The sequence below is a fragment of the Lissotriton helveticus genome, chromosome 2_1 (genome assembly GCF_964261635.1).
Source record: "Lissotriton helveticus chromosome 2_1, aLisHel1.1, whole genome shotgun sequence".
Taxonomy (NCBI): Eukaryota; Metazoa; Chordata; class Amphibia; order Caudata; family Salamandridae; genus Lissotriton; species Lissotriton helveticus.
Window position 1 is genome coordinate 735,717,857 of NC_136059.1, and position 14,961 is coordinate 735,732,817.

Sequence of the window (14,961 nt, forward strand, 5' to 3'; positions counted from 1 at the left end):
TTAGCAGTGGGTCAGCGTGGTCAAGGTACACAACATTGAAGGATTTATAAGATATTATGAGAGAATTTATTTGCAGATGGCTTAATTTGGGGACAAATTGTACATTGTAGTACTTGTTTTTTTATAGCTACGGCCACCAGTGTCATTGCTGTAGCATTGATGCCAGCAGACGCTAAACCTACAGGATCTGCTTTTATAAGATCTAAACAAACTACTTCATTACGAATGTGCCAACCTCCAATCTCTGGTATATAACCACAAGAAAATGGTCTTTGGTAAAACTATAAGAATCTTTTGAAAGCAGACCATCAGGGAGCTTTTGCTCTTTCATGGTTTGAAATGTAATTCCATCTTTGTTTCACCTTAATTAATGTTATTTATGAAGCAGCTCGTTTTCAGGTTAGCCTCAAGGTTTAATTTAACCCCTCCCATGCTGATAACGAGCTCAGCTCGTCATGGCCATTAGAACGCTCGCACGCTAGGATAATTCCCGTGCTGTGCTGAGCGTTCTGAGGAAACGGGTGTGGCCATGATGAGCTCAGCTCATCATGAGCACAGGAGCACTGTAGCTCATGACGAGCTGAGCTCGTCATGAGCACCGGGGCGCTGTGCGCCCGCCCCCCAGCACAGCTGGAAAATTACTCCAGCAGCCAAGGGGTTAATCCATTACCTAATTTATTAATGAGCTTTACTTTTCAGTGTGTACAGGGTCCGAATCGCTTTTGGCTTAAGGGGGTACATACACCAACATATATAAATGAAATCTGACCTACAGTTGGTCAGTTTGTTTTTTAGGGATTTCTAGCTCAATTTGCATTGTGTGGGTATTGTTCTGTATTTATAATACCATCTAGTGTTGCTTCACCAGGAAAGGTGAAAGTATTGCATGTCAGACTGAGCTTAACAATATTGGACCAAATATTGTAACCTGTGGAACATCAGTACATACCTTACAACAAATATGTCCTTGTTACAAATTTCTTGCACATACTAATCCAGCTGGTAATTGATGTTACAAGGTGTAAGGAAAATCCTGCACCTTTTGCTTTTTCCACATACCTACTTTAACCTGGTAAATCAGGCGGAATTTATATGGGTATGTGAATCATTGACTACACATGGATTGCCTCAGTAATTCCACATTCCCATGAACGAAACTTGTAACTGTGTGGTAATACTGCGCCTGATAATTACTGAATTACTAGCCTAAAAGTTACTTAAACTGTTCCTCCTGGGGCCTGCCTTTCAACTAATCCATAATCACTCTGCCTATTCCATCTCTAGTTTTCATTTGTTTCAGATCCCACTACTAGTTTGTGTTTGTATTCACTAAGCCACAAAAGAGCTGTTGAATTTATACACCACATTTATAATTGGTACTTCTGTTTTTTTAGGCAAGGGCACTGGAGGCCTAAACCTGGGAAACTTTTTTGCAAGTCACAAGGGCTACAGTCGAAAAGGTTTTGACCGACTGAGCACTGAGGGTAGTGACCAGGAGAAAGATGAAGATGATGGCACAGATTCCGAGGAGGAATATTCTGCACCCCCACCACCACCACTGCCCCCACCAGCAGCTTCCTCATCCTGAGACTCCTCTCCGATTTCTACTGTCAGCGACTTTACCAAGAATGCCAGATGATTATTTTTGTTTTCCTTAGCACGTTTAAAGGTTGTGTATTTAACTGTAACTGTACTAGTCTCCGTGGGCTGTACATTGTCATGTTTATTTTATTTTAGTTGTGGGGGAAGTGTATGGGTGTGTTTTATTGCCAGTGCTGTTGCAGTCTTCATGTGGACATCTTAATCATGAAAAGTATCAGCTAGGATTGCAGCATTGACTTTCTAGATTTCTAGTTAATCATGTAGAGTTTTATTTTGGAGGGTAGCTTGTATTTTCCTGTGTTTGTAGGCAAGCCCATTCTCTGCTTTGACACTGCATTTCCCAATAGCACTTTAGTTGCCAAATTTCTTTGTTCTGTTGTGCCTTTCCTGTTCAGCGTTCTTATGTATTGCAGTACAGCGATACGTGCCACATGGAAATGAAGCTGCTAAATCTTCTTCTATTTTTTTAAAATCACATTATATTTCATCCAAGGACAAAAAGAAAAATTCTCTATTTAAAATGTTTTTATTTTGTTGTTTTATGGGTTTGTTTTTGTGTTTCTGGGATGTCTAATTTTTAGATGGTGAAACTGTTTAGAACACTATTTTCAGAAACGGAATGTACTTTGTGTAATAAAGTGTTCGCAGAGCATTAATATCAGTGTACTTTGATTCTTTTTTTTCTATTTACCATGCCTTTTCCCGTAATTACGTAATGCAGATCAACATTGCCCAACAAAAACCAATAGGGAAAGTTTAAAGCGAGAACAAAAGCATATTGGAATGCTGGGCAAAATGGATGTTATTTTCTATTATAAATCATTTCTGTATTTAAATAAATCCCCTTCTTTCAGACTCATGGGATTTATAGGCTGACAAGCCGCAGTACACAGATGTTTTTTGGACAAAGCAGAATAGGTAAAAAGCACTGGCGAAGCTAATAGATTTGGGTTGTTATTTATGTTGATAGGAGATTGGAGCTTTCCTTAATTACTTTGCAGTTTCATAACAGAAAACTAGAGTGAATACCTAGCATAAGTGGAGTACTTTTACAAAGTTTGAAGCATGAAAGAGTAAATAGTTTTTTTTATTGACCTTAGAGGATGAAAGGTCAAGAGTTTTGGAATGGAAATAAAGATCTGGAGTTTGCACATGTAAACCTAGCTTGCTGGGCCCGAGATATGTATGCTTACACTACATGGTTTTTCGTCAATCAAAAAAATTAAAACGTTGCACAGTTCTCAGCTCCAGGTGCTATTGTACAGAACGCTTATATCTAGGCTATCCTGTTTTAGGTTTATACCTATAATAACTGATAAAACCACACTGAAAGGAAAACAAACCTCATCAGTGTAAACATATAAACACTGATAAACACCTCCACAACCGCAAACTAATATGCCATTCAAATAAAGGAACTTGAAGAGAATGAGTCCGTTGTATTTTTTCCTGAAGGGGCCTACACAATGTAACTTTGTTCTACAAGGTAGCAGTAAGAACAAGCATTGGTAATGCATTGGTTTCGCCTATGTAGTGAATAAAGAGCTGTTTTCATCAATCATCGTCTGGTAGAAGGAAAGAGCACCCTGACAGATAACACAGGATTGTAGAGGATGTGGCATAGCGTGCAGAGCTGATGACTTGAGAGCTGAGAATCCTGGTTAAAGTCTTGGCGGCACCGCACAACATCCTGTGATTCTACGCAAATCACTTAATCTCTCCGGGTGATAAATTGTTATATATATATATATATATATATATATATATATATATATATATACTGCAAGAGTAAAAGGCAAAACTTTATGAAAATATAGTTCCACCAAAGCAGATGTTAACAGTATTTTGGCTGCAGGAAACTAATAAGAGAAGCAGATGAGGACCAAGCATTGGTAAATGCAGGAAAATGTGCTACAGGCAAAACAAATGGAGGAAAGGTAAGTGGCATACTCAGGGACCAATGAAAAGCCAGGAAAGAGAAGATGTGAATCCCTTTTAAGTTTATATTAAAAACAATAGATTTCTCAAGTGCTGTGCAGGCGAAACCTAAAAACTGGTTTAAGATTATTGTGCTTAGTTTTGTTGTTCAGGGATGTCATTTAGAAAAATTGTCTTCCTTTTGGTTTTCTCAAGTTTGTGTGCTTGGGTGAAAAGTACAGGGTTTAAAAGCATTTATTAAAAGTGTTTAAATCTTTCACTTATTTGTAAAATGTCAGGCTCGTAAATTTCTTGGCCAATATGTACTAAAACATTTAGACGCGTTTCGAATTATTTCATTTTGCCGTGAGGGGAACGGCTGTGTTATTATTTCCCTCTACTCACTTTACCTGCACCAGTCCAGCGCCGTGAGGGGAACGGCAAGCATCGGGGCATCCACGCCGGAGACTCCATTAAGCAGAAGGCCCTCTGTGGTGCTGGCGATGTGCGTCACTGTGGGGCGACTGAGGCACTGAAAAGCAACTCAGCATCACCGCAGCGGGGACCCGCGCGGACGACGCCCGGGCCAAGGGGGGCCCGTTTGAGACCGGAGGAGGTCAGGCCGGGCCCCCCCTCTAATCTTTGGAGTATCATAAGGTTAGTTTGAACTTGTTAAATTGTGTTTTGCCACCTGTTGTGGGTGTGCCCTCTAGGGACAGATTACTTTGTCGACTCGAGATGGGAAGGGGAAGAAAGTGGCTTTAGGTGGAAGTGTAGCTGGGACGCTCGACCAGTTTATAACAAGAGCCACCTCAGTGCTAGTTCACGAAATAGCTTTGACTGAGCGCAGTTTATCGTTGGATCCCTCGCAGCAAAAAAGATCTTCCTTGGGGGGCATAATGTCTGCACACTCACCCGAGCAGCATCTAGCTGCAGACACTGCCCCTTGTAATTTGGGTGGAGGCATCAGCCAGCTGCTACAGATTCCGGCAACTATTCCTATATCACAGGAACCCCCTACCATTGTCCCGCTCGTAGACCAATCTTTGGCAGACTCAGCTCGTGATACACTATTTTAGGCCCCTACAGGATCAGTCCCTAAAGTAGCTTCTCAAGCTAAGGATCATGCAACGGGATTGGCCTCTAAGAGGAAGCGGGGAGGAGGTCCACAGAGGGGAAAAATCTCAAACGTGTCTAAAACAAATGAGAGTGGTAGGGTCATGTTAACAGCCACGCCAATGACAGTAGAGCCCCAGATAGCTACCCTTCCATTGGGCACCCCGATTTTGGACCATCATGGCTCTTCCTTGCCCCAGGCTGAAGAGGGTTTTGGGATAAAATAGGGGCCATCATTTCGTCATCTATGTTACCACTCCTCGAGAGGCTGACTAAAATTGAAGAAAGACTATCAAATTTTGAACTGTTGACTGTGTCCAACCTCGATTCTATAAAAAATAGTTTGGGGGAAAGTTCACGAACTATCGATTGGGAAACGAATGTGACCCGAGATTTGGCAATTTCTAACCTCTCATTGTCCACCCCAATAATACCGACCCCAGTGGCTGTTCCATCTTGTAGGAATGCTGAGGCTGTTTTTATCACTAATGGGGGTCCAGTGGCACGTGATGGCCTAGGATGCCCATTAGGGCAAGAACAGAATTACCAACTCTGGGAGGTGACTTGTTGCAAAACCACTTGGCAGAGAATAGGGAAATGTTTTTCACGCTGTTATCCCAAAAACTAGTGCAACCGATTCCATCTTGCCATGCATTGATTTACCCCCTGAGTCATCACCATATGTTGTTGTACTGTTGGGGGTACCTGAATTAGAAAATGGTGGTGTGGAAACCTATACTGAACTTAAAAATAAGTATATCCACTGGTTAAACTGTTATAGACCCCAAGTGCTTGGAGAAATTATTTTTGCACGTAGAGTAAACTGGGTAGGACAGAGAATGAAAGATATCGCTGGTGATTGCATTCTGATTAATTTTAGAGATAGGCGGGTGGTACAATATATTTGTGATTGGTGTCAGCCGAGGGTGACTACTAGAATTCAGACCCTTCCCTTGAGTTATTTGTATCCCCCTTGTCCCCAAACAGAGAGAATGGGAAATCTTGGCAAGAAATGGGGAGCGAGAGTACAGGCAGGAAATTTATATAGCAGGGGCGGGTACAATGGTATCCATCAAGCACCTAGCATTCCTGTAAGTAATAGGTTTAGTGTAATAGACCAGGTGGATTGACTGAATCCAATTGATCAATATCCACCAACTACCGCTATTGAGTCAAGTGTAGGTGGCAAGGATGTGGGGGTTGAGGCACCTAACCAACAACTGATGGTTTTGAATGAGTTGTTGAATGAAGTGATCAGTAGGGGAATCGAAGAAAGAGCCCAGGAGGTCTCATATAGCGCTGCCTTTGGAGAGATGGGAAATCAGTTTGCACCATTGCGCCAAGGAGAGAACATTAGTACCACCCAACCTGAAAAGTTAGAAAGACTGCAGGGAGCTAAGCCAATTAATTTGCGATCGATGTTTACTAATGAGATGCCTTAAATCCCAATTTGATAGAAAGTATTGACCATCCCCCGAGGCCCCATAAGTTATTTGTAGCGGGAAATTGGAGGTGTTTTTGCCCTTGGCATCACAAATGAGTGAGCCATTTTTGATCCCCGAGCAGGAAAGGTTAAAAAGACCACAGAAGTTTAGGATTTTGTCATCGAATATAGCAGGTCTAATTACTAGAATGGATCTGCCTGATTGGGGTAATTACATAGACTCCCACGAGATCTGCTTATTCCAAGAGACTTGGGCGTTAATATCTTTGTATAGAGTTGGCTTTGCTGCTTTTTGTGAAGTGGCCGTACAGGGGCCAAGGGGTAGACCCTCGGGGGGGATTGTGTATTTGGGTTGCCACTCATTTGGGCTGTACGGTAAAAAAGTTAGAAACCCATTCCCCTGATATTTTATGTATTCTCCTCACTTCTAGATTTTTTCCAACATTGGCTGTTATCAATGTATATTCCTGCCCATTAAGGCATGGGCAGATGTCCCAGACGCTAGACTGTCTGGCTGGTTTTTTTTCTACGTTGGTCGGGGCAATTCATGTTATAATTGGTGAGGATTTTAATTGCCACTTCAAGCCTCTCAATGGTCTATCATCTTCTATTATCGCTGATGAGGATTCAACTTGGTCTATCCCCGCGTGCAATATCTACCCGATAAGGGGGTGGACCCCATTAGTTTTGCAATTGACCTCGCTAACCCTCACTTACTCGCTAAAAGCATGTAATGGTAGGTTCCCTGCAGATGATCCAGGGAACTTTACCTTTGATAGAAATGGGCAGACATCCACAATCGATTACATACTGGTAAATGTGGAACTCTGGCATAGGGTTATGAATTTCTTGGTCCAGCCCTGCGGGGAAAGTGACCATAAACCTTTGGTTGTAACTTTAGATAGGTACCAATTGCTGGCAGAGCAAGGTGTGGGTAGTCCATTGAGATAAGGTCATTGGTTAACACTCAAACCTTTCACCTCTCTGGAGATATATCTCCCTGTACATTGGCCGAGGTTTCAGCGGCCCTGGCCAAAGTACTACCTAATAAAGCACCTGACCTGGATAGGATCCCTGGGGATCTTTACAGAAATTAACAGGTAGTGTGGGCTCCTTATCTCCAGACCCTTTTGAATGCTATCCTCCATGGTATGGCACTCCCCCTAACTTGGGCAGGGGCGGAGATCATTCCTATTTTTAAAAAAGGTTTCCTCCTAGAACCTGCAAATTATAGTCCGATTAGCCTCATCGACGTAACACAGAAGATTTTTGCTTGGTCTTACTAGGTAGACTTCATTCATGGATGGATGACCTCAACATTTTAACTCCTCTACAAGCAGGCTTTAGGCCCCAAACCTTGACCATGTCTCAGCTATTTAGACTTCAACTGATCTATTGGAAACACATAACACTGGAGGGTGGCAGTGTCTACCTTACATTCATAGATCTCAAATCTGTGTTTGTTATGGTTGATCGCGATCAGTTGTGGGGCCTATTGCTCGACATGGGAGTTCCAGCTTACCTTTGCTATCATCTTAAACGCCTCCATGAAGGCACTTTTGCCAAGATAAGATTCAGAAAGAATGGGGAATTAACATCCCCCTTTCCCATTGAGAAGTGGGTGAGGCAGGGCTGTGTGCTTGCACCAACCCTCTTCTCACTCTTTCTAAATGGGTTAATTAAGGACCTCCTTGCCGTTAGGGATATTGACTCCTCAAGACTCGCTAATCGCAAAATACCGGCCCTGATGTTCGCAGATGACACGCTGCTCCTATCTAAAACATCTATGGGGATGCAGCGAGTTCTAGATGAATTTAGCCTGTTTTGCAACAAGCGTAATTTGGAGGTAAATATAAAGAAAACCAAATATATGGTCTTCCACGCTGATTTCACAAATTGTCCACACCCCAAAATGGACTCTAGGTTTCTAGAGAGTGTACCCATATTCGACTACCTGGGTCTTACCCTAAATGATAAAATGGGGTGGAAACCACAAATTAATAAAGCAAATCTAAAGCTAATCCAGGCCACCGGGGGGATTTTAAAGGTACATAGGAGTAGCGCCACAAAGGTCATAAGCCCACCTGTACAAATCTACAGGGTCCAAGCAAGGGTGGCATCAATGTATGGTGCTGAACTCTGGGGTCATTGTTCAGCTAAAGTTTTACCTATAACAGAAAACAATTTTATAAGACGGCTTCTGGGTTTGCCTAAAAGCACCCCCCTCATACCTCCAAGGATGGATCTGGGTATCCACCCTATTGCAGACCTGATTACTTCTCGTCCACTCCTCTACTGGTGACAGCTATGGAGCGCGCCAGAATTAGAATGCTATAGGGAGGAACTAAAAGCTGTCATGTCTATCTTCGGGGCGGGAAATATCCAGTGGCTGTCCTTTATAAGAAATACATTTTGCGCCATTGGGAGGGATGACCTATGGTCGACACCAGAGGAGGCATGCCAAGTTATCTCCAAAAAAGCATTGGCAATTGCCTTTAAAGATTACAATTTAGCACGCATTTTGCAGACAGTAGACTCCTCTAGCTTAACTTCTGGGTTCTTGGATGCAAAACAACAATATAATTTGGAGTTAGTGCTGGATTCTATCCAACCATTTGCAGCAAAGAAACTGTTTCTGCAATTTAGGTACGGGACGTTCCCACTATATGTGTTTACAAATAAATGGGTGGGCGCTACTGAACAACTTTGCCCCGGGTGCCAAGTAGCGGAAGAAACTGAAATCCATGTCCTATTCTTCTGCTTAATGAATAAAGGGGCAAAAATTCGCCCCAGCCTAATGCACAGTTGCGATCGCCCTATGGGCTGTCGTTCTTTTAAACCACTAGATCAAGTTATTGTGATATAATCCATATTTTCAATACTGTACTTCAACTTTTTCACCACACTTTGACTCCCTCCACAGGCGGAGTGATGCTTGCCAATTTTCAAAGTTTCTAATGTTGATGCTGGGCCATCCGAACCTCTTACAAAAACACGAAAGAAGCAAATGCGTCTGTAGGCAGTGTTGTTTATTTAAAACAAACCCAATGCATTTCGGGCAACAGGGTGCCCTTCGTCAGGGGTCACTATAATCACAAGTAAAAAAACAGTATTACCATTAACATATTTACATATTAAATCTCATCGATCTGAATACATTCAATTTTGCGCACAATTACAGTAATTTGATATGCTACCTTAAGGTTCGTATACGCACAACAAACATTCGTAAACCAAGCAGCTGCAGAACTGACGGGAATCGTGACCTTTTTACCTGTTGTATTCTTACTTTTAACAACGCAACTCTTGGGCCCCACCCTCGTGTCTCTACTAATCAACAGGGTCACCGATCAACCATTGAATTTGTTCACTGTGTGTTTCCTTTACAATCAACTAACCTATCACACTCTTTAATAAACTTCACGCCCATGCATCCTCATGATTTTCACCCCTCATATACTCCAGCGCCCTAATGCCCTCATCCGTGCTCCAGCAACCATCCGATAATCCAAACTCGCAACTCTGCTCACATACCGATCAGTGCACTCTCCCTCCACACCCGCCGTATACCCCTACATGAAAACCTTTAACCCTCAACTCATACACCCCCATTCACTCAATCACTCGCACCCAACTCCAAAAATAACGACATTCAAAACTGTGTAACAACGCTTCATACCTGCCATAGCCGTAAACTCTCAGACATCCTTATTTCTGCTCGCACAAACGGTAGTCCCCTCCCTGATCCCGGCCCTCGTTTAAATACCAAACTCTCTCCCTATAGGTCAGAAGATTATTCATTTAATCTTCTGACCTACAGGGAGAGAGTTTAATATTTGGTATTTGGGCTGAATGGCTGTGTTCTATCTGAGTAATGTCCAGATCCTCGGACCGAGGATGACTTAAGTTGTGGGTTACTCCGATGTCTGCCTTTTCATCACAATAAAAACAAATTATATAAAAATAAAAAAAATGTCAGAACTGACTTAAAGTTAGAAATTTGCAGTGGGGATACTTGGGAGCTATGAATGTCCACACAAAAGCGACACCACCTTAATGTAGTCAGGCAAAGAATGCAGAGAAGAAGAGGCAAACGTGCTTAAAGCATCACATTTATGCCTTAAAACCACTGGCTACAAACTAATTTGGTGTAATTCACAATTGTAAAGGTTTTAAAAGGTACTATGCTGTTGGCAGGTTGACCAGACCTACACTGTTATACCATTCCCCGAATGCGTCCAAGAATTTGTTTATTAAAACATTTGAATATAGCACTTTTCCATTTTTAATCCATGAATAATGCTATAAACCAGTGTCCTTACAGAGTGAGTATGAAAGGTAATGAGATATGAGGGAGGGTAACAAGATGTGAGTGTAAGTGCAATCCACAGACTTTCTATGCCAAAAACAGTATAAAATAAGTCAATTTTGCACACTGCCAATAGGAAGATCCTCCATACTCTGCATTACTTCTCTTTTAAATTAAATGCGTGGTTTATAACATAACAATTGCTGTAAAAAGCGAAATTTTTGTAAATGCTGGAAAAACACAGTTGTTGTCTATTTTGGGTGTTTAGCAGCTGATAAGAACTGATTTAAAAAAGGTTTGGAAAATAATGCGAAAACACCACTGAAATCCACAAAAAATGTAAAACTGAAAAAGCACAGTCTACTTAACTTAATAAAAAATAACCCTCCACCTCTTTAATTTCTTTGACTGCTAGGACATTGACAGGTTCATAAACATAGGCATTTCCCGGTCCCACAAAGTTATGGGGCATGGATAACAGCAATTGCCCTGAATGGCACTGTGAGGTATTTCATTATGTATAACTGCAAGCTTATTTATAATCAAAATAAAAAATGGACCATGGTGGATCACCTCCTGACTAGGTGAATAGTAAGTTCATATACAACAATGTTAGGTTGGAAATAAGGAATAACCAAGTGAGCGCTACAACGCTCTTCATAGTAGAAAAGTCCCTTTCCTGTCACATCAGGTTCATAATGGCATAAATACCAGCATTCGGGGAAACTTCTATTGTTAGGATCTGTAGAAAGCTTGTTTATGGTGTGTTGAAAGTCCCTGTGGACAATGAGATGTGTGCAGGTTTTGCTATTATGGCTGACAAGAAGCTCCTTTGTCAACTGAGATCTTAAGCTTGCCTACAGTTGTGTCTTTATCTCTGTCTGCTTATCAGATTTCAACCTTTCTGCGCCTGTGCTACCCTACTCATTTGACTCGGGCTGAGATGTCAAGGCAAAATAAGCCAGGGTTGGCGAATACATCAAGCACAGTTTGCATGGCCAGTCAGGGGAGCTGAGTCAAAAAATCAATGGAGCTTTGTGGGCGAGAGAGAGAATAAAATAAAAGAGCCAGACACCTCAGAGAGATCACTGGTATAGATTTCCCAGGATTGTATTCCTTTGCATTCTCTCAACTCGCATACGCCCCCTGCTGTGCTTTATGCAAGCACACTGACCACAACTACTAAAATGCTTTGGAGACGCGCTGGGTAGACGCTGAAGTAAACATCATGATTAATAGCAGGTTAAACAGCATAGTTCAACCACAGCACCACTTTCTGACTTTGTTATTTAGGGCCACATATATCAAAAATCCATTTTTAATTCCCTAAATAGCGAATTTTAGGTAATCGCTATTTGAGGAATGCAAAATGGTATGTACGAAAATGGCGATTACCTAATAGGGATTCCTACAGAGTCGCAATTGCAATTAGGTAATCTTTATTAGGTAATACTACTCCAATCGTTCCTATGGGCCTGAGGCCCATAGGTGTGAATAGTTTTCCATTACCTAATTTGTGATTACCTAATTGGTAATTGCAAATAAAGTAAAGCAAACTAAGGGTGCCTGGGGGCCTAAGGCCCTCCTGAAGCACCCCCTACCCCCAAAATAATGTACACATGTGAAGTGCAAAGCAAACACAAGGAGATGATCGACGGAGCGCTGAAAGTTTTCAGACACTCACCCCCTGTCACAGATCTGGGTTGAAACCATCCTCGTTCTTTAACTCTATTTGCCACTCCAGTTCAGACCCAGCTATATGCTAATCAATCTTGACCCTGTGCCTCATGTAAAGAGTCAGTCCATCCCGAACTGCCAAGCCAGGTCTTCCCTTGACCGGAAACAAGTATTCTGGGACCAGTATCAGGGTAACACCCATCATCAGCCAGGCTAGCTAGAATCCATGGCAAAATGAGCAAGGGACCCACTTCTGGGCATACTCTGCCAACTTAGGGCGAACAAAGCAAACACAAGGAGATGATGGATGGGGTGCTGAAACGTTTCAGACACTCACCCCCAGTCACAGATCAGGGTTGAATCCATCATCATTCTTTAGCTCATTTTGCCACCCTAGTTCAAACCCAGCTATATGCAAATCAGTCTTGACCCGGTGCCTCATGGGAACAGTCCAGCAGGAACTGCCAAGACAGGTCTTCCCTGGACCGGAAACAAGCATCCTGGGACCAGTTTTGGGTTAGCAGTTTCTGAACTGGGGTGGCGAAGTGAGCTAAAGAACAATGATGGATTCAACCCTGGTCTGTAGCTGGGGGTGAGTGTCTGAAAAGTTTCAGCGCTCGGTCCATTAGCTCCTTGCCTTTGCTTTGTTTGCCCTAAGTTGCAGGCTATGCCCAGACGTAGGTCCCTTGCTCACTTTCTCACTGGATTCAATCTAGCCTGGCTGATGAGGTGTGTTATGTTATGTTATGTTATGTTATGTTTTAGAAAGCTTTTGTAGAGCGCTCGTTCAATGGTTGGTTTTTTGGCGCTGATGAGGCAGAGGGATCGCCAGTCCGAACAGATTAATTATAGGCGCATGCGAAAAGCCAAGTTTTGAAAGACTTTCTGAATTTGATGAGGTTTTTGCTTAATCTGATTTCCACTGGGATGGAGTTCCATTGTCGAGGGGCAAGGGTTGCGAACCTGCAGCCCCCTTGCCGCTTCAGTTTGAAGGTGGGTACTGTGAGGAGGTGAAGATGGGCTGAGCGGAGGTTACGCAAGGGTGTATAACAGGAAATGTGGTCAGTGATAAATTTGGGGCTGTGATTGTTTAGGGATTTGTACACCAGGCAGGCGATTTTAAAGGTACATCGCTGAGGGATAGGTAACCAATGCAGTTTTGTTTTTGTTTGGTTTTTTGGGTTTTTGCCATCTGGGTTGTTGGTAGATTAGTCTAGCCGCTTGATTTTGCACTAGTTGTAGTCATTGGGTTAGTCCAATTGGGAGTCCCAGGAAGGTGGCGTTTGCATAGTCAAGACGGGATAAAACCAGGGCTGTCACGACCTGGATCAGTGCAGTTTGGAATAAAAGCCTGCTTATTTTCCTGATTTTGCATAGTTGCAGGTGTACCCTGAAACAGGTCCCAGGATGCTTGTTTCTAGTCCAGGGGGGGGCCTGGCTTGGCAGTTCGGGCTGGACTGTTCCCATGAGGCACAGGGTTAAGACTGATTTGCATATAGCTCGGTCTAAACTGGGGTGGCAAAGTGAGCTAAAGAACGATGATGGATTAAACCCAAATCTGTGACTGGGGTGAATGTATGACATTGCTCTGCATTCTGCCCATCAATTGTTCTTTTTGCATTTGAGAAGTTACAGCACTCCATCCATCATCTCCTTGTGTTTGCACGTGTAAAGCGCACACATGCCCTATGGTCATCTGGGCGATCCATGGCACTTTGAACAAGCATTTGCAATGCAATAGGTCTCGCAGTTGTTAAAGTTTGAGCTATTGGCATTGTAAATGGCAATGCCTTTTATTTATGTGTTGGTTTTTAAAACATAAATAAAAGGCATTGTCATTTACAGTGGCAATAGGTTAAACTCTCGCAAATGAGAGACCGCTTGTTTTTTTCCCCTTGTGAATCATTAATGAAATGGTGTAATGCAAAATGGCAATAGCTCAACATCCTGCAATACTGGAAAAATCACTTAATCGTCCCATGCCTACAAACAATGCATAATGTAACTGTTGCTCATGTAAAGCGCTGGCCGTTCGGGTAGACTCTGCACTATATTTAAAAACTGCAGAAAAATGCACTAAGCAGTAAAAACAAAGCCTTAACATAAGGCAAGATGATTAGAGACACATGTACTGGCGGATCTGTACAAAGTGAAACCACAAAACCTGGATACATATCTGGCTTCCCCACTTGAATTGTATGATCTTGGGCAAATATTTTTCTTCAGCAAAACTTTTTTCTTCAGTATCGCACATGAAAGCACTTTCAAAAATGTGAGCTGACTACAAGTAGTACAAAACGATAACTTTTACAAAGTATTTCTCTGTGCCATATTTAAAGAAATACACTTTTTTTTTTAATTTAGAAGAGACTTTACAATACTTACCCTGGTTTGTTGCATGGTTTACATGGCAAATATTTTCGTGGCTCGGCTCATGCACGGGCTCAAAGATCCGAGCCAGACCAGGCTCAGCTCTAGCCCGGCTCTCCCTGGTAAGTTGCGACCGCACCCACCTCTATATATTATTCTACTGTCACACACAGTGTCACTCTGTCTATTTTAAAACTTCCGCCATTCACCACGCCATTTCTCATGCTCTTGTAATACACACATACTCGGACCTGCAGGCTACATTGTGGTGGTTTAGGTAAAAAAAAACTGTAAAAACATCACATTACGTGATAATCGCCCCAGAGGCAGTGTACAAGACTCCTGCAGTACAGTCCAAACTCCTGCTCCTACTGCCAATCAGACATAGCCCTCCCCCCTGCCCCCACCAACCCACATGTGGAACACAGAACATCCTCTAAAGCCAACACGAGGGGAGGGGTGGGTCAAAAACAAACTGTATGCAAATGAAGTGGAGATCAGCTTGAGATAGGTTTAATTACTGCGT

The 14,961-nt window shown here is 42.5% G+C and overlaps 1 protein-coding gene across 4 annotated transcripts in view; it reads left to right on the plus strand.

Moving 5' to 3' along the window:
• The window catches only part of PAM (peptidylglycine alpha-amidating monooxygenase), a 1,252,349-nt gene extending 1,250,091 nt beyond the window's left edge, over positions 1-2,258 (plus strand). For all 4 annotated transcript variants that reach the window (XM_078675446.1, XM_078675447.1, XM_078675444.1 and 1 more), the window contains one exon: positions 1,395-2,258. In XM_078675446.1, the coding sequence (XP_078531572.1) occupies positions 1,395-1,588 (194 nt within the window). In that variant the 3' untranslated portion in view covers positions 1,589-2,258. The remainder of the gene's footprint in view (positions 1-1,394) is intronic.
• The last annotated feature ends 12,703 nt before the right edge of the window (positions 2,259-14,961 follow it).